Source organism: Dermacentor variabilis, chromosome 4 (assembly GCF_050947875.1).
Source record: "Dermacentor variabilis isolate Ectoservices chromosome 4, ASM5094787v1, whole genome shotgun sequence".
Lineage (NCBI taxonomy): Eukaryota > Metazoa > Arthropoda > Arachnida > Ixodida > Ixodidae > Dermacentor > Dermacentor variabilis.
Genome location: NC_134571.1, coordinates 60,444,597 through 60,471,346, shown reverse-complemented (window position 1 = coordinate 60,471,346; position 26,750 = coordinate 60,444,597). Strand labels below are relative to the sequence as shown.

Genomic DNA, 26,750 nt, shown 5'->3' with positions numbered 1-26,750 from the left:
TTATGCTTGCTCATGTCTTTTTTTGCACTTGACAGAATTTGAGAACAATAAGTGTAAAGTGCCCAGAGGCTAATGCAGTGAGAGCTCAATAATTCAAAGCTAATTAATTTGAACTTTTGTGCTGGTTAAGCCAGCCATTATGATGCTTTCAAGCTGCATAGAATTGAATTTAGGAAACAACTAATTCATTCTAATGTGATTTAGCTACTGATAACTAAAGCTATATTCTGTCATATGTCTTGGGATGGATGTTTTCCTGGCACATGGCACAGCTTATGCTGAGTGGTCTTTACAAGCAACAGCATTCATGCGTGACTGTCTTGAGGAAAAACAAAGCTTTAGCATTAAAGTGGGTGTTGGCAGTCCATCAATCATGGTCACTGTATTTAGTTACAATCACTGCACTTTCAGAGTGGTTCCATCATTGGTCTCTTACCCCACGATTCCTTGACTTTCCACAGCAGCAGGTGTATTATCTGAAGAAAGATGTAGCAAATGTATTATCTATTACAAGCTTGATATATTGGTAATAAGCAAAATTACTTTTAAATGGACGCTAGTGAGCTGCATTGGTAAATCATGGGTTTACAATATGAAAAAAGTCGCTCATATCATGGAAAAGGCTTGGTAAGCCGGAAAAGTTGCGAAAACAAAAGACAGGTGGTGACAAGGCCTTGGAAGTTCCCGCCCCAGGTTGCTGGGAAGTTATCAATTTTGATGGCATCTGCATGAGCTTAGTTAATCTTTTATTGGTAAAAATGGACTACATTGTATTCTAAAGGAGCTAGAGATAGGAACTTGAAGAGATTCGAGAACATTTACTGCTTCGCAACAGCCCAAATATGGGAAAATACTCAGAAGCTGGTGATGTCATATTGACGCACTGGCACCCAGGTTCCAGCACAAAATTAAAAAATGGAAACTTGGCCTTCATTTTCTTTTTCTGGTCTGTGTGTGTGTTCAGTATATTACAGCAAAATTAGCAAAAAATAGAGTTTTGAAAGGTTGCTTTATCAGTCTAAGCTAATTTTAATTTTGTCTTTAGTGTTCCTTTCTTAGATTTTTGCACGAGGGGTTTTACTGCTTGATGCAGTCGTGAACCTAGAAAAGCATCTTTGACAGGCCAGCTAGTGTACAGATTTTTTTTTAGCTAGTGCACAAAGGTTTGTTCTGTCTTACTCGTCCTCACTTGCTTCTTTGCACTGCATTTAGAAATAAGTGGTTAATTATTTGTAAGTCATTTGCATTGAACACATGTTCTAGTGCAGTTTGTTGAACTATTAAATTGATCCTGCTTGGGATTTTTAATGCCTTTACTTTACTTTTGGCCTACAGCCCATATTTCAGGCATTAATAGATGTTGCTTTCCAGTTGCGATTGTTGCGGCCTGAGGAAGAACAGTTATCAGGCAACAAGAACGAAGCATCACGATCATCTGATGTGTGTCCGCAAGTAGCGGACTGGAGATATGGACCAGCCCAGCTGTGGTATGACATGTATGGGATCCCAGAGACTGGAGACACATTTGATTATGGCTTCAAATGCATAGAAGTAAGTTTAGCTGATTTAACTAGTTCTTTCATAGTTTAATAAGTTTAGCTACAGCTTCGTCAATATGAACCTCAAAGATGTAAATGAAACAATGGCCATTTTCTTGCATATAATTTATGCATATCAGCTTCAGCAAGGCATTTATGACCCGCAACAGTGGCTTAGCGGCTGTGGCGTTGCACTGCTAGGCATGAGGTCGTGGGTTCGAGTCCCCCATTTCAATAGGAGCAAAATGCAAAAGCGCTTGTGTATTGTGCATTGTGTGCACATTAAATAACCCTACGTGGTCAAAATTAATCCATAGTCCACCACTACAGCATGCCTCATAATCATATCATGGTTTTGGCATGTGAAATCCCAGAATTTAATTAATTAAGATATATTTTGCAGCCTTGTGTTCATTTTTTTTTTGTTCCTTTGTTAATAGAATTGGATCGATTTAATCTAAAGCTTTTCTGTACACTGTCAAACATTTCCATTGAATTTTTTCTGCTAGCAACATAGAGCACCGTCTGAAATGACGAGTGAACTTTGACTACCGGAAGTTTGTCACCCACATCATTTCAGGTTTCTTTTGACTTGCCTCGACCTTCGTACTTAAAATTCTGTTGTGGCTAATAGCTTACTGCATTATTGTTGGCGCAGACATGCACAGCTTTTAATTCATACTTATGCTTTGTATTTGCATAGTCAACAGCAGTCGTGCAGCAGCGCTTATACTCGAACTTACAGAAAAAAAAGAGAGAGATATCCTGCACTACCTCTGGAACAGCGAAGCAGTATTAGTGATAGCGGAATATAAAACAATTTCGCAAAGAAAGATTACACCACCGAGAGACGCCAGATTCTTGGTGGGGCGAGAGGACTCAGGCTGTGAAATTGAACTCTCTCCTACTAGAAGGTCTTGTATATGTACTCGGATAAGGCCATCACTTCAGTGAACAATTCTTCGAGGTCACACAAAGTTTAAAGTGCAACTGTGATTAAATGTTAGGTTATATATATGTGTGTGTGGGGGGGGTTCGGAAACCTGGTCAGGCCCCCCCCCCCCTTTTGGAAAAATTAACACTTTCCGCCTATGATAGGGGCAATTTTCAGCTGAATTTTCGGATAATTTCGTGCTGCTAGCAAAATTTTGCCTGTGAAGCACACTTCGCCACTAAACGTATAAACGGCGCGGGAAAGCCAGCCTCTCAGTAGCAAGGGGCATGGGTTTACGAATAGCGAGTGTGCCCTCTCTCTCTCTCTCTCTTTCTTTTTTTTTTTTACAACGCCACCCTCAATTCTGAGCTTATTGCTTGACAGCAAGTGCAATGAGTAATGACTGGCACAGGGTCAAATGCCTCCAAGTACACAGGCATTTGATGCAGTATAATAAGGCACAGCCTGGTAAGGACATCTAGTGGGAATTACCAAATTTTGCAAGTTAACTTGAGCCAAATACACAGTGTTTTAGTATAAAGGCCTACTAGTCTAGTTTTCTTACATTGGCAATGCAATTGCAATTTTACAACATAAGTTAGTTAACTGAACTTGTTAATAAATGCCTGTGCATATCATTATTCAATATTTGATTCGAAACTAAGTATTTGTATTCAATTTGTATTCGGAAATCATGATATTCACACACCTCTAAAAAATAGTAAATTATTACTTTCATTTGTGTTCCTTGAGGTGCTTCTTTGAAATTTCACATAAGAATTCTCAAAAACTGTGACTGATTATTACTCCTTTACATCCATTCAAAACATCAGTGATCAGGCTACAATTTTTGCTGTGACTACTATGTCTTGAAATAAAATGTTAAAACAAAGAAGCACTGAAAATTAGCACATTTCTAGTGGTAATGAAAGAGCTAAGCCTTCATCACTTTGTACCTTGATTAGGAAAAAATATGCAATGAGCGAGGATTTACTTTCAGGCTAATTGGTTCATGATTACATGAAAACAGCACTACCAGGCAGGACAAAACAAAAAGTCTGTGCTCCCTTCTTTCGCCCTTTCTGGTAGCTTTGTTTTCATCTAATGCAGTCGGCATTTGTGAAATTGATTGGCCAATCAGCATCCTGAGACATGCATGTGTGTGAATGTCGTAAAATATGGGAGACAAGTCTCAGCCAGGTTATTCGGGCCTCAAGTCATTATAATTGCCACAAGTAATTGAATACTGCTTTCAACTGCATTGCAAATAGTCAGGACATTTCTAACTAACAAATTTTTATATGTCTGCTAAAAGTAACCATGGTTTTGCTTTATAGAATTGGGCATTGATGATTCAGATTAACTTTCATTGGTTTGAACATATGCACTTTTGACACCACTGTGATACTACAGAGTCTACGAGAGTTCTTCTAAGGGTAACAGATAGGCGCCACATTGTTCATTACGCTTGTATATGTTATATCCTTCTCATTGCATTGCATTATATATATTAAAAAAAAAATAAGGTAGTGCTTTTGTTTTATATAGAATAGTACACATATATTGCCATATTAGCATGAATATAACGTGAGTATTTTCCCCCCAAATTTCTGGCCTCGGAGACACCTCGCGTTATATTCGGGTTTGGCACACAAATACAACACACTTCTTTTTTCTTTTATTTTTTGCCTGCTTACTGCGCTCTACAAGCATGCTGCCACTTCACCTCGTGCAATAGCGGGAAGCTGGGAGTTGCCTCTGTGCATTTTGTGGCCTTTCTTCTCCTGAGTTAGAAAGCAATTAGTGCCCCCATTGAAGTAATTATGGTGTATTAATCACAACCTCAAGCAAGACGATCGCTGCCGTTATGCAGGCGTGTCAAGCGGGTGGTCTTCGAAGTAGTGCAGTGCATCACCGCATAATCCGTGAAACGCTTTGGTAGTTTGATTGTGTCTCAAACATTTCTCAAGTGCTATTCAATAATGTTGGTGGGTGCCACAGAGAATGACGCTCTTCTCGCCGACAATGACAAAGATGTCAGGACTCCTCATTTCACTTCATTTGCAATGTCAGTTTGCAGTGACATCAGCTAATGATGAATAAAACCCTGCGGACACCCACTTTTAGGCAACGTTTCCTGTTTCCTTGTGGCATTACTTTGCATTATGATTGTCATATATATATATATATATATATATATATATATATATATTTTTTTTTTTTTTTTTCTGAGAGACTGAAATTCCCTCTAGCATTATATTCATGGTTGCATTATTTACATGCAAATACGGTAAGCTGTTCGAAGTGTGGACAGCCTTGCTACTGTTTGTTAGTTAGTTAACAAGACTACTTGTTCTCGTCATCCTGTTGACGTGTCTGTAAAAAGAAACTCTTGCTGCCTTCAAGAGCAGTTTGCAAGAAGAACCCATGAAAGAATGCAAACTGCGTGCTGGTGCATATCAAGAAGGGCTACATGTTGTTGAATAAATGCTTTTACTGACGTACACATTTATACAGTGTAACGCACATCAGTCTTACAAAAATTAGTTTTATTTGTGACATATTTGAAGAGTAACAGTCTAATAAACAACATGTCAAAGCACATTTGTGCAGCAATTTCCAGTATGTTTATTTAGTGAGCAAGTAATTTCACCTTAGATTTTATTTATTCAGTTGCATCAAATTGTGTGAGGAGAAGGGAAGTATGGTATGCATAGACCAGTCATAAACATACCCTTTAATGTAGGCCAAAATGCATATACCTGTCTAACATTGCTGCCACACTCTTCATTTTTACGAGCTGCACAAACGAACATATAACTTTTTGTTTTGGTTTGATAATGCTACTGGATAATTCATTTGAATTCACTGCCGGTGGCAGGTGGTAAATTCATTTGAATTCACTGCCGGTGGCAGGTGGTAACATTGTGAGGAGGAAGTGGCAATGCCAGTGTACCTCCGAGTAGTTAGGGGGAACGCCAAATGATTGAGCAAGTGTTGCATGGGGGACTGTAGTTGCTGGACAGAGCACCAGGTTGCAGTACTGGGACTGGCAGGTGTGGGGTGTCTTGTACGGTGGTGGACAGACAAAGCCATTCAGCAGCATGGGGAGCTCGAGAATAAAGTGTGGCAACCAGAGTGTAGGCTCATTGTCTTGCCATCAATTCGAACTGCGTACTACAGCAAACTTTCTCACCTTGGTGTTGGCAGGAGTGTGACGACAGGGACCAGTATCCACACACAATGCAGCTAAAGGAAGTGAAAGACTTTCCTGACGATGCCTACCTCATGGTCTCACAGCTTCAGTGGGAGGACGATGTCATCTGGAATGGAGAAGATATCAAACACAAGGTGGGAAGCGCATGTGTACGCTCACTATAATCTGAGATTTTCTCCTTGAATGTCGCAGATTTCATTCAAAATGTGCAACAGTTACTCAGTGGAGGTATTAATTTCCCATACATCTGTATAGGGAAATCACACTTCACACCATGCTAGAGCTTTCTCTTGAGTAGGGTTTTTTTGATAAGCTGTCCAGTTTGTTGACCTTTGTTTAGATTATACTGAATACAGGGGGCTTCTGTAAACACAAGAACAAGCAGGTTTTCAGTGTCCTTCTAACAGACATATGGCACACTGCATAAAAAAAAAGGTAGTCTGCCATAATATCAGTTAGGTCCAGGGTGTCGAAACGAAATGTTTTTCGTTCTGGTTTTAGTTTCGTTCCGCTGAGAAACGCTCCATTCTGATCCAATTCTAGAAAGAAAAAGAACATCAAATCCCTAACGGCTCACAAGGGTTTTGGTTCACTTGCAAAAATTTTCGAAGGAAAGTAATGACGAAAACATAGTATTTATTTTTTCAATATGTGAGTTATAAATTCTGAGATCATGCTCAGCGCCTTGAGTCAAGGCACTAAGCATGATCTCAGAATTTATAACTCGCATATTGAGAAAATCTCGCTGAAATGCGAGAACACTAACGATGAAACTTTAATAACAAAGTGTTCTAGCCATAGAAAACGAACGAAATGATAAGCTCTTTGGCGGGCACGCCCTGGGTTTTGCTACGATGCTATTCTGTTAGTGCACTGAGGCTCCGAATGACAGGCTTAGATTAGTGGAGCGCTTGTCTGGTTATCACTTGGATTGCCGACTTTCCCCTTGGATAGAAAACAGATAAAAAATATTTTGGTTTCACTCCGAAACAAAATAATGAATAACGTTTTGGTTACGTTTTCATTCTGGGCAAAAATATACTTTATTTTTTTTTTCGGTTTTTGTTTTCGTTCTGTTCCAAAACACTGGTTATGACCGTTCTCTTTTCGCATGCATCTGGTTCTCTAACCATGCCCCTGTCTTATATGCAGGTTTTGGCCAAGCTGAACAATAAGAACAATGCAGCAGGCTGGGTTCCTTCAATCCTCAATCGAACAGCGTCAGCATTTAGTCAGCAAGGTGCGTTGCTTGGCATTGAGTGATGTCCATTTGATACATTAAAGGGCTGCTAAAGGTCAACAATGAATGAGGTCACACTGGAGAAATATTCTTTCAAAACCCTATTAAAGGTCATTTCAATGAAGTTTTCTCTGTACTTGTACTGCATCTTAAAAGAGGGTGCAGTCATAATTCACTCTCCTTGTTTCAGCCAAAAGTGTGTCTGGAGCGGCCCTGTTGGGTGCCTCTCAGAAGGGCATGACTCAAGGCATGCTAGCCAAGGCAGGGGCGAAGTCTGGACTGCAGAGTGAGTGCCCTTCTCTCATGCCTTTCTGTTTCGGAGGATGAAACAATCAGAAAGTTTGTTTGCTCATTTGAGAAACTCTGCTTTGGTGATACCACAAGTGAGCAACCATATAATATTACATAAAGCAAAGCGCAGAGAATGGCACAGGGTAGGTTAAAAGGGCAGCCTATGGTAACATGGAATGCAAGGTGTGTTTGGTTGGCATGGCAACCACGGTGACATGTTGGAAGTCTGGTTGAGGCTTGGATAACACTACATTACAGTAGAACCCCGCTGGCACATGTCTGGCTAAGCCATGGGGACTGTGACTTACATGGCTACACACACTACGGCTATGGCTACATAAACTGTCTTGTACACGGGATTTCTAAATCCTGTGATGACACTAGCATTTGTCTGACGAACCAATAAAGAGTAGGCTAAGTTACACTAGATGCTTACATGGGAATTATTGTCAGATTTAAAACCACTTGTTTGTAATCTTAGGCCACCTCATGCACTTGGTGATTTAACACCTTCTTTTTTTTTTTTTTGCACTCAAGCCTGTGTTCAGGGTACAGTTATTCAATATGAAAACATACATGCAATGAATAGACAAGGAAATAAGGGAGGGAGCAGGCTGGGAACAGCCATTGAAGGGGGCACAATGCCTGCCTACTTTTTAGAAAGGAGAGCACAGAAATAGAAGTTGAAGATAAGAAGAAGGATAATAAATAGGAAACAAAGAAAGAAGATGGCAGATCACAAATATCATTGACTAAGACCACATGCACACTGCATGCAGAGTCAGAACCGGGCGATGACAGAGACGACACGTGGTACTCCATCTTTCCTGTTGAAAACGAAGAACTCGTTTATGGCTGTTGGGAAGACGAAGTCATCTGGGATGCACAGGTCTGGATTTTGCGAGTCTTTAAACATTCTGCACGCTGATTCATTTTGGGCACATTGCATGCTGCAAGATTTGTGCCAAATGATACGAGCTACTGGCTGTTTCCTCATTCTTACCACAGGCCATGGTGAAGAAGCCGGAGCCACAGATTTTGACCTTGGATCCTAATGATGAGAACATCATCTTGGGTGTACCTGATGATCCAGACCCGAATTCTCTTGCAAATGCTGAACCAGTGAAAGAGAAAAAGGTGAAGGCCTGTTTCTGTGTTCCTGTGTTCCTATAAAAATTTATTTTTGTGTGTGTGCGTGTGTGCGCACGCGCACCTGCAATTGTATGAGAAGAGGAGGGGGAGGTGCTGAGCCTACAAATCCATGAGAAAGCAACCTTGGATTGTCAAGGGCTGTTTAAGAAAAGCACATTTGAATATTACGGATGCAACAGGCCTTAAGGTGTGCTCATTTCCTTACTACCTGCTCCTGAAAACAGGAATGTTTTGTGGACAGTGACCAGAATGTCAAGTTTAAGAGCAATGGTTCACACAAGAGAGGGCATAAATTGCAGCTTGCTGGGACAACTTTAAATTGTCCTTGGTGGTGTAATTTGGTAGGTACATTGGATGCAAGAAGTGTGTACTGTTTCCTTGAGAAATTTGTTAGGCTTCAGGCTTTATGAAGAAGTTAAAGTTTCATATAGTTTGGGCATATAGTTTATTGGAAGTGGACAGTGCTGTATTTCTCAACTCTGTGCAGGTTATGCAGCTGTGTGACACATCACATGTAGCATTGTCATGTTAAGCCAAAAAGAATGTATATCTTATTGCTACAACAGCAGTTCTGAAAAAATCACAGGTGATGTGCCAGCTATCTTCGTGACACATTGCATGTGACCTTCTTATCTGGGTGCCGTGCGGTCATTAGAATGTGAACTAGTAAACACCATTACAGTCAAACCCACTTATAACAATATTCAAGTTCCACGAAAATTTCATTGTTATAACCGATAATTGTTATGACTGAGTTGCGTGAAAAAAAAATCAAAATGGGGGGGGGGGGGTGGCATAGCTTTTCCGAAAGAACTATAATAGTGGGGAGGCCAGTTCTCCTCCCCTCCACCTCCCTCTATCCGGCTTCTGATGTGTCAACTTGTTTAACAGTTTAAGTCTGCTTTCTGCACACTCTGATCTTGTTGTTAACAAGCCATGGCTATCGGCATTCAAGAATGGCACTGCTATAACAACTGCAAAGAGGGGTCATGAGCGGCAAGTGACATACGAGCGCCACCGAGGCATTGCTTTGGTAGCCCCAAAAGGTGCCTTTAAAAAAATACGGGAAGGTTGCCGCGGCAGCATCTCACCTTGAGAAATGCAGAGGAAATGCTGGGACGTGATCGCCACAAGCATCTCGCCACGCACTTCCCACTGGCTTGCACAAGGAAACCTTATGTCCATCAGCCTTGCTTGTTTTATGTGAAGCTTGTCAACATCCTTCTCCAAGGCATCCAGGTTCTCCATGTAGTGAAGCAGAAGGTCCCTCATGAAAACAAGCCCATGAGGGACTGAATCATCTACAGGACCTCCCGCAGGGACTATGTTCGGGCAGCCTTCCCTACGGCATCAGTGCTGCCGTCGTGGCTGTCACTGTTGCTATCCGATGCAAGCACGTTCGTGACAGTCGCCTCATCGGTTAGAAGCACTTTGTTTCCAAATCTATAGCAGTGCGCTTTCTTTTGATTGGTAACGTCATGCATTGCAAATGATCAACGAACAGATCACCCATCTTCTGTTTTGGCGGCGAGTCAAATAAGGCTGAGAAACAATGTGATCAGAAACGACTTCAACACAACAAACAAAGACAAGCATGAGCGACTTATTCAGAATTGTGTAGAATGAGGGCCATAGAATAAAGAACCAACTGCGAGGGCCCAGCGAGCAATCTGAGAGCAGCGCCGGCATAGTTTTCGGTGCAGTTGGCGCATTCCATTCATGCTTCGGAGGGTGGTGCAGTGCAGAGCTATGGGAGCAGCCCATTCATGTTCGGAGGGGTGGAAGGGCGATGGGAGAGATGCGTACGAGGCTGGTGTGCATCTCTCATAGAGAGAAGCGTGCAGCAGCAGTTGGGGTGGTGGGCTATTGTGCAGCGGCTCGCATTTCAGTTTTTCTTTTTCTTTTTCAAGGATTTCGCATTCCATTACCTCTCGGCACGGACAACCAGCAGCCAGACTTCATCGTCATAACCGATAATGCAGCATGGGGACATAGTAGTAAATGGGTTATTTTCCTATAGAAAACATACAGAAGTTGACGGTGCAGCAGCTTTTCATTGTTGTAACCGATATATTGTTAAAACTGGTATCGTTATACGCGGGTTCGACTGTACAACAAAAAACAATAATTGAGAAAAGAAGGACAGTGTAATAACTAAGTGATAGAAGATATGGTGAACCACTGAAATTCTTTATCAAAGCAGCCTAGGAGGATAACTGTACTTGCCCAATGTAATGGCCTGTCTGATTTTTCATTATTTTCAGTCTGAAGATGCAGATTCTGCTATTCTGGAACCATGCTTAGAGTATAATGGAGCAACTTATATTTTAATACATTGCCATGCTGAGCTCGGTGGCGGGGGGGGGGGGGGGGGGGGGCTTGCGCCTGAGCTCTATAAGATAGCCAGCCCTTTAAATGCTGTGCAATATTTCATGATTGGGTTTACCCATGTACGCAGAGGGCTAAGTAGTGCAGTCGCTACCACAGTGTCAGAGTGAGGTGTTAACGAAAGGTGTTCCACTTGTTTTAGCTAAAGTTGCCATGGTGGCCGTACAAAAGGGTTCAGCAAATGCAGTAGGCAAAATGAACAGATGCATCATTGATGGACACACTTGCCACTTGTGCACACACATTTTCCTTTTCTTGGAACCACTGGCTAGGCCAGCATACAGTTTTTTTATTATTGATTTATTATTTCTAAACTATCTTCTTGTGCATCTAAAGGTCAGCCTCAGTATCATATTCACAGTCACATAACCATGCTAACACGATATATTTCTAATTTGTTTGATTGGCTGAGGCTATTTAAAATTGCATTGTGTCACAATTCCTTGACAGATGCTATAGTGGAGAACTTCAGATTAATTTTGACTCTATCGGGTGATTGAATCTGTGCCTGAATCTGAGCACACAAGCATTTTCACATACCACCCCCATTAGATTGCAGCTGTTGTGACTGAGAATGAAGCCTGCCACCGAATACTTGGTAGCAAAATGCTATAGCCACTAGTACTGTAATGGTACTTTAATGACACTCGTTGTCCTGTTCTTTTTGTTTTTCACTGTAATGTTAGCTCACAATGCCAATAAAGCAGTAGCATTAGAGAAGCCCTAGGGGAAAGTGCGTCACTGCCACTGCTGTGTTTTCATCCAGGCACTGGCCTCTAACTCTGTCCCCGTGATGTCAGGTGTGACTGCCCTGTCAACTCCTTATGCACTTCACCCGGCACGCTCTGGGGGTCTTGGCCCCTCCTGTGGTCGCATGCCTGTCCCCCTACAGGCACCCAAACCTCCTGGCACGGCTTCTGCTTTTGTGCCAATCGGCCGCTCTTATGTCACGGCCGATGTGAGCTTTGCATGCTGGACCTGCTGCTTGTGTGTGCATGTCTTCCTTGCATCCTTTGTGGTGGGATGCAGCTTTGTTGTCCACTTGCAAAACTGTTCACAGATTTCAAGTGTCTCATTAACTTCAGTATAGGAAAGTGCAGCATTTGTTGGTAGGCATAAAGCTCGTCTGTAGTAGTGGTGCTAGCTTGTAAAAATGCTAACTTCAAAAATTGTATGGGGCAAGAAAGGACAAAAGGCATCATCTGCATAGAACTGCCGCTCTAGAATAAAGGCAATGTTGCCTAAAAAAGATGTTGAGCAGCTTTTTATAGCATCAAGCCATTATTGTCTTTTAAGCTTCATCGTTCATTCAGGTATACAATTCAGAGCCCAAAGCTTTTCCTTTCAACTATACTGTAAGATCATACAACTGGTTTAATAAACACTTGCACATTTAGGCAACTCCAGATAATGAGGCACTTTGCATTGTTTGTATCCTATAGAGGTGAAACTTAATTACTGAATTCATACACTAAAAAAATATTTTTTGAGTACAGTATGGAGGAATTCAAAAAGAAGGTAGCTAACATATGTGATGGGTGCCTAAGACTCCTACTGGCAGTTCGACGCGACTACTGGTCATGACATGTCTTATTGAAAATTCTTGTATGTCAGCACCAACGGAAGCTGCCATAATAATTTGTTTGGCCTGTTATATTTCTTGATGAAATATGTATCACCTAATGAAAAGACTTCTTTCTGGTGAAAGTTTTGCAATGGATAACATACTAAGGGTCTCTGGCCTCATTTTTCCATAGATGGATTTCATTAGCTTGCTTTTGTATGTATCTGCTTTGCCTTTTGCTATTCATCTCTTGCATGTGCTCCATGTTCTTTGATCTGTATATATAACCTCTTCCAGCACATTAGGTGTTGCATTAGTATGATTTACTTAAGCACTTAGTTAAATGTGGCAGAATCAAAAGGCAGCCTTCATATGGAAGTTACTCAAGAAGTAGTCAAGATTACTCAGTGGGGCTATTGTTCTGTGGATATGTTCATCCTTTCTCTAAGGTCACTGCCCAAAGGTTAAAGTAATACTGTTACTTCAGCTAATGAGACTTTAGAGGAACATCAGCTAGAAAGCATACAGGGTAACAAACAACAGAATTCAAGTAGGTTTTCAATTTGAGGTGGTGATAATGAAAACTAAGCAGTCATTTTTTCTTCCTTTTTTTTCTTCTTTTTTTGAGGACAAAAAATTAGCAAGTGTGTGATTGCAGTTAGTTTGCTGCTTACTTGATTGTGCAGCCCTTAACATAGCGTAGCCAGGCGCTACTTGTTACTGGAATTTCGTGTGTGTGAACTGCTAAATCAGACATTCATAGATATGGAGTTTGAGACAGGTGACAGCTTGCAGGCAGTGGTGCTTAAGATGGCTTCAAGATCAGCCCCAGCCTATTTTCTCATGGAAATTGAGTTACGATCATCTTCACAGCTGTTCTGACTTCATGCTCATCATTGTACTGTGACAGATCGCATGAACTTGTTATTTTTCCTGAGCTTGTGGCATGTTTGCATGCACTGCATGTTTCTGGGCAGATGTACTGAAAGGTGATTTTCAATTTTAGTTCCAAGGGCATGCGAAAAAGAACTGTCATAGCTGCATAAGTTAGAATGGTACAAAATGAGTTGGTAATTGTTATTGTGCAAAAGGTTATGTAAAGGAGGGTGTACATATCTGTCTTGCAAGCCCACATCAGAAAAGCTTCACATGAGCCCATAGCATTCATACATGTCATTGTCACATAGACCACATTCAGATATGTGCAGCTTCAAATTATGACTTGGGTTAAAGATGTATTGGAGCATGTCCTCACAGGAATACGCATTTGCTTTTACTGCAGCATGTTTTGTTCTTGGTATTGAATGCATGTAGCGTGGCTAGTAGTAACAAAACTGGCGGTGCAGCTGTTCAATTCCATTCGCAAGGACATGGTGCGCAAGTCACGGATCCTCTTGGGAAAAGCGGGTGTCATCGCTGAGCCAGAACCTCCCAGCCCGGTAAGCCTCTCTGCTTTGTCTTTATTGCCGTCTTCATGGGAAAACATTTCAAGAGAGTGTACATATGCTGTTTGTAGGGACGAACTTCTGCAGTTTCTTGCAGCAAAATAACATTTTAGCAGAAAACAGTGCCAAACCTGTACCAAATGAATCATAAGAAAAATTCTATTGAAATTACACTACCCAACCAACACAACTCTGGAAAAATACCTTCAGTGCATTGTTTAGATGAACGTGCTTATTAAGTGAAGTCAGGATTGCAAAATTGCTGCTCATAGCCCATGCTGCCTATGCTTCTAGAACTTTACATTTGTCCTTCCCTTATCTGTGGAGGCAGACTAAGAATGTCACTAGAGTAGCTTCTGCATGTTGCATGCCACTGTGATGTGGATGTTAATGTTATAAAGAAGCCATACATCCTATCAAATTTACCTGTTTCTAATCCATCTTCGTATCTAATGTGTTGGTTCCATAAAGCTTTTTATGAGGGCATGCACATATTTATGCCAACACCTCCAGAAAAGCAAAAAATTTTTGAAATTTATCTTATTAAGTGCCGGCCAAATATGCAAAAATGTGTTTAAAAAATTAAATGTTTTTGATTGCACATCTGGATAGCAAATTTCTTGCAGATCCGAAATATGTATGAAATGGGGGGGTAGTAAATTCACAACTTGTGTCTTCAAATACACAAATTTACATGCCGGCAGAAGGTTCTGTTCATCTAGCTTCATTCATTGCCATGCCATATCAGGACTATCATTGTAGCCGACGACATTAGAGTCACTGTATGTATCTATAGTACAGAAAACACTGCCGTCACTGTCAATGCTTTCATGCAAAAGCAAATCATCTAAGAAGCTTGATGACTCAATCAAAGGAAAGCTGCCCTTTCGTGATGGGTGCAGCAATGCACAAGTGGCAGCCGCCATTTTTTAAATCTCTACTGGATGAACCTTGACGAACAGAGTCTGTAGGCCCCCTAGCAACCAAAGAGGGAACTCACCAGAACGTCAAAATTGATTGGAGAAAGTGCGTGCAAACACATGGATGAAAGAGATTCTTCGTCTGAAGTAGTTGCGAAAGAAATTGTCATTGATTGAGAATTGTCCACAACACCTAAAGGGTTTAAAAAAGGAAAAAGAAACATTCACGACATGTGAGCATCACAAATTGCCAGTACACTGTCTTCTAAGTGGCGGACAAGTATCCGCTATTTTAGGTTTATCACAGCTGAGCTACACTGACAAATTACAGCTTGTGCAGTGATTAATGAATCATAGTTCGTAACTACTGCCTGAATAATGACCAGTCAGCGAAAGTGTTCGCAGAACATTTTCTATCAATGAGGTGCTTTTAGTCGGCATGCCATTTCCGGCGAGCATGCTGTGGTAGCCACATCAGTGCCACATGCCTTGGCTTTTCTTTCCTTATTATGCTGCGCCTACATTTGGAAGATGAATGTGGTGTGGAGTTGTTCACGTGTGTGTTCATGTGAGCTCATGTGCAAAAAGTTATGAGGAAGTGCTGATTACTGCGCTTACTTAATATCAATGCCAAGGGTGTGTCTAAGGGCTTGGTTGTGTACTCTGTTACGAATAAATGCAAATATAACTTTTCATCAAATTTTCCAATATAAAAGGTGCACATTAGAACAGAGTAAATGTGGTATGTAATGAGTCTTGCTTTAGATTCTGCTTTGGTGTAACTGCTGCATCACACCGAGTTGTAGGGCGACATGCGCAACAGTCACTGTAACATAGAAAAAAAATCTGATTTTGCTGACATTTGTCATTCCATGTTTTTCACAGCCTCCTGTGCAAACGATGGAGAAAGACCCGTACAATATATCCAATGACGAGTTCTACAACCCTAAGCTGACGCAAGATTCTGCCCTGAAGCCAAACGTGGGTGGCAACCTGATCCAGCACTCAATTCCAGCCATTGAGCTCCGTGCTCCCTTCTTTCCCACTCACATGGGGCCGCTCAAGCTCCGGTCATTCCACCGACCAACACTGAAGCGTTATTCACATGGTGCCTTGGCACAACCTGGACCACATGGCGTCATTCCATTACTCAAGCACATCAAGAAGAAAGCCAAGGTGGGCACACTGAATGCTTTGGGCCTGTCTGTATGCACAAATGGTGGGCAGTTTCTTGAGTGTATTGGCAGTTTAGGAACCTGATATTGGCATTGTTGTTGAGTACAAATGGCATGTTGAGTGGGTGTATGACCAAAATGTTTATTTGCATAGTTGTGCCTGCAAAACAAAATGCGAGCTCATAGGCATTAATGAGTCGAACACTCCTATAACAATAATCAGGTACCAAGAAAATCCCCATTCTTATAATGCGGTTGCACGAAAAAGGTACAGGGGACAAACATCCAAACATTTTAATTAGACATATAGAAGCACATTTGAACGCACTTATAGTGTTACCTGTTTTAACAATACTCAAATGTAACAATGAGTAGCCCTGGCACTGTGAACTTTTGTGTGTTCTGTATTATAATAAACCGCTTGCTACCATGTTCCCATGATGCATTATTTATTGGCTATAACAATTAAAATCTAGCCACTGTGTGTCTGCGCTGGGAAAAAAAGGAATGCGAAGCCCAGGGGATAAAATTTAGTGCCAGTTTAGTGGGAAATGCAATATAAAAGTGCTAGCATTACGTCGCACTTCTCTGAGGTCCAAGGTCCACGAATTAAACCGTGTTCTACATTCCAAAGTGTTGTTTAGGAGCTAATTCGATGCATGTCCTACCTCTTGAGGATAAAGTGCAGCAGATCGTGGTCTGGAGCATATCACTGTCATTACACTATATATTATATACAGTTAACCCTCGACATGACAAATTTTAGGATAACGAAATTCTCTATATATCGACGTACTTAGCTTCGTATATCGTCTTGTCCATAGAACGCCTTGTATTTAGAACCTCAATACAGTCAAAACTACATATAACAATATTCAAGTGCCACAAAAATTTCATTATTATTATAATTGCTATAACCAGGTTGCACGAAAAAAGAAATCAAAATGGGGGATGGCATAGCTGTTCTGAGAAAACTGTAATGGTGGGGAGGCCAGTTCTCCTCCCCACCACCTCCTTCCATCAGGCTTCTGACTGTGTAGACTCATTTAACTGTATAACTTGTGGGATTCTCCTCCGTGCTCTTGGGACAAAGGAATGACAACACAGTAGTGCACACAATCACAAGGGCATTTATTGCACCTTTCATAGATCAATGCCTGCTAGCCGACTTGCTATCCACAAAACATGCCGATGGGCGCGCGACAAATCTAGAAGTCCGACTCACCGCGACCGGATAGCGAGCGAATATGTTCGCCCCATGCTGGATCCCAACGCCTGGTCATTCGCGTGTACGGTCACGCGGACGGTGGCGCGTTCCAAGGCGGCCATGCGAGGCGGTCTCGCAGAAGCATGGGTCGGCGGCGCGCGGGTCATCCACGCTGTTCGCCGACCCGCCGGGAAAGAGACAGCCTGTTCTCCCCTGCGCCCCCATGTAACCCTGCTGTGAGGCGGCGTTAGCAGCGCAACACTCGCGCCATCTCTCGCACTGCGCCCCAACCACATCGACTGCCGCGGGCATCACGCAGGCCACGCGGCGAAGCCGGATTACAGGAGACGCGCCATGCGGGAAAAACGTATCAGGGGACGCGCGAGAGTCGCGCATCCCCACAAACATATTTTCCTGCGCGCTGTGATTGCGTGTTAACAATCCACTGCTGTCAGCATTCGAGAATGGCACAGCTATAACAAATGCAAACAGGGCTCACAGGCAGCAAGTGACATACAAGCTCCGCCAAAGCATTGCATTAGTGGCCCCAAAAGGTGCCTTTTAAAAAATGCAGGAAGGTTGCCGCGGCAGCATCTCAGCTTCAGAAATACGGAAGGATGGGGTGAGATCGCCACAAGCATCTTTCTATGCTTCCCACTGACTTGCACGAGAAAACCGCATCTCTGTCAGACTTGCTTGCTTTACGTGAAGCTTGCCAGCATCCTTCTCCAATACATGCAGTGCTCCACGTAGTGAAGCGGAAGGTCCCTCGCGAGAACGAGCCCATGAGGGACTGAATCATCTGCAGGACCTCCCATGTGGACAATGTTGAGGCAGCCTGCCCTACCGCGTCAGCGCTGCCATTGTGGCTGTCACTGTTGCTATGCTATGCGAGCACGTTCATGACGATCGCCTCATCGGCTAGAAGCACTTAGTTTCTAAATCTATAGCAGTGCGCTTTCTTTTCACTGGCAACGTCATGCATTGCCAATGATCAGCGGTCAGATCAGCCCTGTTTTGTTTCGTCGACGAGTCAAACGAGGCTGATAAACTACGTGGCCAGGAATTACTTCAACGCAACGAACAAGGACAAGCACGAGCGACTTAATCCGTTAGTGTAAGTGCGCAGAATGAAGGCCCAGCCATGTCCCAGTGAGCAATCTGGGAGCAGCGCCAGCAGCGTTGTCAGTGCAGTTAGGGTGGTCCATTTGTGTTTCGGAGGGTGGCGTGGCCCAGGGCTACGACGGCAGCCCATTCGTGTTTGGAGGGGTGAAAGGGCAACGGCAGAGATGCACGTGAGGCTGACGTGCCACACTACAAAGAGCAACCGCCAAAACTGAGCAGCATCGTTTTTTGTATGAAGTCCAAGTGCAATAAGATCCTATCATGTCCTGCTTTGGGAGCGAGTGAAAGTGTGCGAAAGTGAGCTGAGAAGGATGTTGGTTTGATGAGCACTGTCTTCCCACTCAAGAAAGTGGCAGGGGATGGTATGGAGCGAGCTTATGGTAGCGCGATCAATTGCGCACAGCAGGGAAGCGCGGGGAAGGTTGGTGCACGCCTCCGCTTCTAGCGCGGCCATCGCTGTGCATGGCTGTCAATGCGGCTGAGTGCATATTCAGCTTGCCGCCCTGTTTTAGAGGTCATCTGCTGCATGTGCAAAGAGTGTGTGTGTCAAGATGGCAAGGCATTATGTGCGTTGTCTTCCTGCGCATTTAGTACTGGAGGTTGCATAACTGCGCGTTTCAGAGATGCATTCACTCCCTGATGCTGGAGCTCTTCATGATTGCGTTGTCCAACTGCGGATGACACTAACAGCCACAAAGGCAGAGGAGATGCAAAAGCGTGGCTGGCTTCATTTCGTACCACCGATCAGACGATATTGTGGACACGGCATGAAATCATATCTTTTGTCACCGACTCTCAAATTCAGCAAAATTAATTTTTTAAAGCGAAGCTTTCTTTGCCTCTTCCTTCAACTTTTCCACGGCTGCTGTTGCTGCTGCCTTGCACGCTGTGTTGGGGGCGGGGTGGGGGGGGGGGGGGGAGCTCATAGCAGGAGCGACAGCAGTGTGACGCCTGTGGCAGAAAGGATCTTCCACATACGCCGCCAAAGTTTGTGAGTGGCGCGCTGGCTAACACTCCCAGGGTTAGTTCTAGTAGTATGGTAAAACGTAAATACGCAAGGAAGTGGATGGGAAAATGGCACTGTGGTAGCTAAATTGGTAAGGGTATTGCACGCATAATGTGAAGACACGGGATCATTTCCCACCTGCGGCACATTCTTTTCTCATCCCCTTTCATTTCCATTAATTTATCATTTCTTTAATTCACTTAGTAAGCACAAGTAATTTCCTTTATGTTTTCATTCAAGGGTGTCTTTGTTTGTTGGCTTGTTGTGATATGATTGTAAATATGTACAATTGACTCTTGTTAACGGACCCTGATAGTCCAACAAAAAAATGTCTGTTTTATCCAAAGTCCGTAATATCCGGTACCGCTCACTTCCTAAACTTTTGTTGCAATGTCTAACAACTTTATGGCAAAGAATGAGTGATGACCGTCCAAAGTAAAAAACAAAGCAAGAAAGTCGCAGTTTTGCCCAAAAGGTGAAGCATCGATTGCGATAGCAAATTAAGCAAGATAAGTGCAGCAGCAGCAACAAGTGAATTGAGCTTCGTGCTGTCTCTCGCTTCAGTGTGAACTAAACGTCGAAAGCACCGCACATACGAAGCTACCGGCACTGGGCGCACTTTGGCCACATTGCAGATTGCTTTCAAAATATGGTGTCCGCGCCGTAAGCAGCCACCATTGGAGTAGAACCCCCCCTCTCTCGCCTCCCGTGCCTCACGCAGGGAAGAAGACGGCACGTTTCTGCCCCACCTTCCTCCCTTGCGTGCACAATATTGAGCTGCGATTGTCGCCTGACCCTAGCAAATCAGTCGTCAGCCCGTGTCGACACGGCAAAAATATGTTTTACATGCCCGATTTTGAAAAACATGTTTGCTAGTTTCGTCCGCTGTAGCACGGTCCGTTAAAGGTTAACTTTGTTGCATTCCTAAAGAAGGTACAACAAAAAAACAAAAATATGTTTTACATGCCCGATTTCGAAAAACATGTTTGCTAGTTTCGTCCGCTGTAGCCGATAGTCCGTTGTAGCACGGTCCATTAAAAGTTAACTTTTTTGCATTCCTAAAGCAGGTACAACAAACTAAGGCTGAAATATGGTCCATTATATCTGAAAATCTGTTGTGTGCTGGTCCATTGTAACGAGCGTAGACTGTATATATATATACATATATATATATATATATATATACGCACACACACACTCGTGCACGCACGCACACACAGTAGCCAGGTTTAATTGTTGTAGTAGCTGATAACATGGCATGGGAGCATTGTAGCAAGCAGTTAGACCACATATAAACACTGTAGAACACATACAAGAGTTCCTCATTGTTATATCATATATGTTGTTAAAAACGATGTCATTATGATTTTGACTGCAGTATTGAATAAACACAATAGATGGTCTTTCAATCATTGGCCGCACTTTAAATGCAGCAGCAACATCACTGTACTTTTTGCCAGATCTGGCCATTATTGGGACAGCTGTAGATAACACGAGCATCACAGTCTAGCAGATGATCAGCACCGCAAGCATAAGTTGCCATGGTATGGTATAACTGCATATTACGTGCTGAACTCCCTTAATGCAAAGTCTGGTGGCAAATATAAGGTTGACTGTGTATTTGTAAAATCAGCTTACAATATTTGTTTGTCTAGTCATCATTCCTTCACTGTGCAACAATGTGTGTGTATTGAGAATTTATGCTCTAATTACATAATAAATATTAGTACTATTACCTGTTTCACATCCCTTTTACAGGTTAAGGGCATTGCATTACCATTCAAGTGCATGTTATCATAATAAAGAAGTTCGCAGCTCTTTTCAATATGATCGGCTTCAAGCAACTGTATGAGTACAGTGAAGCCCTGTATGTACAGGAAGTGCTAGGAGTGCAGTGATAATGCAACCTAATTACTTTTACTTGCATGTTTTTGACCAACTGGTCAATGAGCAGTGAGTCACTGCTGACACCTTTTCTCTCCCTGTAAACAGATGCGAGAACAAGAGCGTCAAGCTTCTGGTGGTGGTGAAATGTTCTTCATGCGGACTGCTGAAGACTTGACAGGTCGGGATGGGGAGGTGATTCTGTCAGAGTACTCTGAAGAGCATCCTCCGCTGGTCATGCAAGTGGGCATGGCCACGAAGATTAAGAACTACTACAAGAGGGTACGCAACCCATCTGCTACCAATGGCAGCTTCCTGCACTACTTCCTTCTGGTTAACACGTTGTAATCTTCTAAATGACGCAGTAAGCTCTTCAGTGGTCATCCAGATGTGTTGGCGACCTTGTCCAGACGCCTCAGAGCAGCAGAGTTCCTGCGTTTGAATTATTTCTGCATGCCAGAGTTATATTTGAAGTTATGTCTTATCTTGCTTTGTGGCTGATCTACAAAATACGGTATAAACAATAATTGAAGTTGTGTGTCAGTGTACAATAATGCAGGAAAAAGTATGCTTAAAGGTTTTCTGTGTTCACTGTGTTTACTACTCAGTTGTCACAGAAAAATAGCTTAGCACAGTGCTGTAGTATTTTGTTCTTGCAAGGTTCATAGGGCTGCATTAAGCTAGTGTGAAATGCAAATAGAAAAGAAAACAAACCAAGCTGAACATTTGCATGGTGCTTGTTACACAATTTTATTGTGGTTTCACTGTGTTACCAATCACTGAATATGTCTGTACCCCCAAAACTTGGCAACTGAAAAATTATTTGCATCAGTGTCACACGTACTAGTAATTGTGAAAACACAACTAAGTGTCCTGCCCCCCTCCCCTATTAGTTTTTGCAATTCATGCAGCATGATATACAGGCAGCTTCTCTGCAATTGTTTCAGTTTAACAATACCTTTGAGGTGTGGCCACAGGCATATTATAAATAACATAACGAATTGCCACCTGCCTTTGGAATATTAAGAGCATAGAGGTGTTGAGTGCACCCTCTGTAGTGGGAAAGAGTGAAAAGCAAATCTGTCACTGGCTTGAATTTTTTTTTCTTTAACATTGGACTGCTAGCACGTAGCATTTTCTTTTTTTGTCTTGACATTACCTGTATAAGCAAAATATACAGATGCAGCAAAAAATTTCTGTTGCCATTTTTTATTTATGTTGCAGTTGCTAGTATGTTTTAAAATACTCCAGAACTAAGCCTGCATTCTCACGCTTATCTTACTTGGAGTGTTTGTTTCTCACACCCTTGATAATATGGTTACAATGTATCAAAAGGGTCATTACTTGTTTTACAATGCTTTTGCACAAAGTTTACATTGCCATCACAGTGACAGCATGCTTTTATAGCTGATGTTGAGATACGTGGTGCCTATTGGCTCGGGCAGTAGTGGTGTGGGTCCGCTCATTCCCCAGAATTCGTATGGGGAGCCATGCATGCACGAGCAGTGTGAAAAGTAAGGGGGTCATGACACTGCTGCCTAAAAGTATATATGCATGATAGCATGTACAACCATAACATTTCAATCATGTAAATACAACAATAGTATGACTGTAACTATGGTACAATTGCTGTGCCACTTCATGACACACAAACTTATCCTTGCTGTTGATGACCACTATGTCCTGCATAAGTGTTCGTTCGTTTAATGCACAAGAAAAACTATGTGTTGCAGGAGAAGTGATATGCACATGATCATGAACACTAGTTAGATTTTCAGCTTTCCTCCATTCTTTCCCGAATGCAAACTATTTCTATATGTTGTTCTGCTGCAGAAATTATGTTACAACTCGACGCTGTGGTATTTTTATGTTTTGTGCCATTCTCTAGTGCGGTACCAAACTGTATTGAAGTGCCATGCCTTTACTCCAGAATGACCAGTTTGGTTTGCCCCACTGTGCAGCGGCCAGGCAAGGATAGTGGAGCACCTGAGTACAAGTATGGTGAGACGGCTTACGCGCACACCTCACCCTTCTTGGGCTCCTTGGCACCTGGCCAGAGCTTGCAGGCCTTTGAGAACAACCTTTTCCGAGCACCTATATATGAGCACAACCTACCAGACACAGACTTCCTTGTCATACGTACCAGGCAGCAGTAAGTATTGAATGTAGTTTGGTATAAGCATTGGACTGTGTCAAAGGCTTCATCGCCATCTTATTTCTTCGAAACCAGAGGACTTAGTGATGTTTTAAAAACAACATGCATTGTCAAAGAAATGCATACGATCTGCATGCCACGATCCAAGCAGAATTTTCGCTGTTTTCTCCACAATGAGCAAACAAACCGATAAGCTTTACGAGCCAGGTGCATATCGGCGACATTATACTGCACATGGTTCCTGAAGTGTGTTATATTTCTGTTTTGGTGGGATGACGCCAAATACAGTCAACGACCGATTTTCTGTACGCCCGATTTTTCGGACATGTCCAATAATTTGGTTTCCTTCGCAGTGCTGCCACGTACCTCACAGAATCAATGTATAAGAACGTCTGAAATGTCAGACGCAAAAGCCCTTCACCGTCCAATTTTACAGACTGTTTGCCATGACCGCAGGTCTGAAACGGCAGTAATTGAAGCCACCATCGCTGCCATTTTGATTACCTCGCCACCTTAAAATGGCACTCTTGCGTGCACATTATCCGCTGGCAGCCGTAGCCACCACCACACCAGCACTAGGCGTAGCTGCTTTGACGTTTGCTACAAGGCTTCTTGCTGTTCGGTTCTGTGTTTTTCATTGAACGAATTTGCCATTGTCTGTAATGGCGCTAACTCTGCCTTTGTAATCCTCTGCGGAAAGCACGGCTTGTTGCATAATGCCTGTTCCCAAAAGTCACTTCAGCAATACAGCAATGCTTTTATGTTAAGCATATGTGACATATTGCGGTGATGCATACCGAGAGTAGAAAGGTACAACTGTCACGGGACACAGTATGTATTTTTAAATTATATATTCATGCACCTGCCATCTGCTGTCACAGTACGAACACCGATATGCCTAAAAAGTGTGCCAGCCAGCCTTCAGAGCCATTTCAGATGGACCTATGGCAATTTGAGCCCTTGGAAGCAATAAAAGGCATGCATTAATTTTCTTGGACTGCCCGCTTTTTCTTTTTCGGGCGTTTTCATGGCCATAGGGAGTCCGAAAAATCAGACGCCGAGCGTACATATAGTTGAACCTCGACATAACGAAGTCAGCAAAACCCGCAGTTTGTTATATTGAAATTTCGTTATCTTGAAAGTCAATATTTTATGCAAGTAAGTACAGTCGCCAGTGGATTTTTCTTACACGGAAGGGGTCACAAAATTTTTCGAATTATCATGCAATCGGAAAAAGCTAATTTTAATGAGAAAGAAACTCATTTTGTTGAAGTTGAGAGCGGGAATGAAAGGTGCGGTTTCATGCTGTGTCAACAATATCTTCACATCGGCGGTCAAAGTGAAGCCGGCCACACTTTTGCTTCCATTTTTCCCCCATGGCTGATAGTGTCGCCCGCAGTTGGACGAGGCTATCATGAAAAGTGCCAGCAGTGGAGTGCAAATACTTCGTCTGTCTCTCACTTCAGCTCGTCTCCAAAACTCAAGATTATGCAGTCTCCAGCACTAAATGGGGGGGAAGACCTTGCAGGATGCCACACCATCTCAGCTCACCTAGCCTTTGCAGGCGCAGCAGATTACCTCTAAGACAGGGTATGCAGGCTGCGTATGTGCTTTGCCACACTGATAGCCATGCACAGCCATGGTCGCGCTGAAAAAGGAAATTCTTGCCAATCTGCCCCCATTACCCTTCCCCTCCCCTGCTTTCCACTTGCTTACACGGGAAGATGGCGCTCATCAAGCCACCAACCTTCTAGTCTCACCCTCGCATGCTTTCGCTTACGCCTAAGGCGTACAACACAGGGGGTGTGATAGCATGTTATCACACTTGACTTTATACAAAACAGGGTGCTGCTCTGCTTTGGCGATCACTCTCAGCCATGCAGCATGCAATTTGAGAGGTGCGTTCACAAGCAGCCGCTTGTAATTCAACCATTTGACCATCCACTTCTGCGGAAGTTTCCATTGTTTCTTTCGCGGCAGCAGTGTAATTTTGTTATATTGAAATCTTGTATAAGCACACTTCGTTATATTCAGGTTCAAGATACATGGTGTTCTGTGGGCAAGAAGTTATAAAAAGTTCAATACTTCTTGATATCGAGGTTTAGCTCTTTTTTATTATGTGTGAAAATGATTTATTTCGGTACTGGGTTAAACGTGGCCCATATGATGGCAGTTTTGTTGTTAGGTGTATAGTGGATTTGTCGCACATATCAGTGTGTGAATAAATTGTGTAAAAGAATTATTGGAGTCTTTTTTCTTATAAAATCCAGTTTACGAGCATTTTTCATATTCTTGTCAAAGACTCTAATGCAGCTGTCTTGTAAGGTGCTGGTAACTTGTACAAACACATCATAATACCCTATAAACCATAATAGAGGTCAAGATATTTTCCAGAAAAAAAGAACTTCTAAAGTCGCCCCTCATCTTATATAGTAGCCTTTAGCACATTGTGAGTCATCTGGCGAAGTCAGTCAGGGGTCGACCTATATTCTGGGCCGACCTACATTCAAATTTATATGGTATTACCATGCGCTTTGTCATTCCTTTCTTACTGTCACTTGTGGAGACGCATGATAATCATTTTTGTCATGACTTTCTATCTCCAAGTCACATGGTAGAATTCTTATCTTCATAAAATAGAAAAAGAGAAATCGTGTTTATTGGCAATTCTGCACTATGCTATGAAAAACCAGAAAAAGAAAAATGGTCAAGTGATTTTCTGATTGCCACCTACCCTCTTGTTTTGTTGACTAAAAAAATGTATTACTGCTTCAAATCATAACATTTGTATAATTGCCACAATTGTTTGGCATGATGTGCATACAATACCGTGCTTCAAATAATACTCAGTACCATAAATAAGCTTAAATAACAATAATTTTCTCTTTACTAGGCTACTGAAAATGAAGGGTGCAGAAACTTCATCAGTGTGTTCTCTTTTAAGGTATTCAGTGAATGATCATTTAATAAGCAGCAAAACTGTGTTTTCCTTCATCTTAGTTTTTTCTTTGTGACAAAATGATTTCTTTCATAGCCACACTGTGGCAGTTAGAGCATAGAGTTATGGCCTCTCATTAAGTGATTATTCTGAGGTGAATTGTGGATATGTGGAACATTCTCTTTCTCCTTTCAGTTACTACATCAGGGAAGTTGAGACGATCTACACAGTTGGCCAGGAGCTACCACTTTTTGAAGTGCCAGGTCCAAACTCTAAGCGGGCAAACAACTTTGTCCGAGACTTCCTGCAGGTGCTTTCAATTTGACATCTCATAGGTTTTTTTCCTGCTCTGACAAGCTACCTTGTTGGTGAAATGTGAAACGCATTGTGCTGGGGTGCACGCCTGTAGATTTTCACAGCAACCGCAGTCTAATAGGTAACAATGATTTAGTTCATGAATAGTAATTTTACTGGGAGAGACTACTGCAAGTTCCCCGCTGTACACATGCAGGCTGGACCACAAGTTTCAATGTACTAGAATGTGCCGTTCAATGTGGGCTGTGATCAGTGC

General features: G+C 42.5%; 1 protein-coding gene across 8 annotated transcripts in view; it reads left to right on the top strand.

Moving 5' to 3' along the window:
- The window catches only part of Taf1 (TATA-box binding protein associated factor 1), a 70,282-nt gene that overhangs the window by 5,988 nt on the left and 37,544 nt on the right, over positions 1-26,750 (top strand). For 5 of the 8 annotated variants that reach the window (XM_075689241.1, XM_075689244.1, XM_075689243.1 and 2 more), the window contains 12 exons: positions 1,372-1,551; positions 5,683-5,823; positions 6,842-6,929; positions 7,120-7,215; positions 8,000-8,109; positions 8,229-8,357; positions 11,527-11,718; positions 13,671-13,763; positions 15,575-15,865; positions 21,195-21,368; positions 23,048-23,238; positions 26,375-26,489. In XM_075689241.1, coding sequence (XP_075545356.1) covers positions 1,372-1,551; positions 5,683-5,823; positions 6,842-6,929; positions 7,120-7,215; positions 8,000-8,109; positions 8,229-8,357; positions 11,527-11,718; positions 13,671-13,763; positions 15,575-15,865; positions 21,195-21,368; positions 23,048-23,238; positions 26,375-26,489 — 1,800 coding nt within the window. The remainder of the gene's footprint in view (positions 1-1,371; positions 1,552-5,682; positions 5,824-6,841; positions 6,930-7,119; positions 7,216-7,999; positions 8,110-8,228; positions 8,358-11,526; positions 11,719-13,670; positions 13,764-15,574; positions 15,866-21,194; positions 21,369-23,047; positions 23,239-26,374; positions 26,490-26,750) is intronic. The other 3 variants (XM_075689246.1, XM_075689245.1, XM_075689242.1) reach the window with 2 other exon arrangements.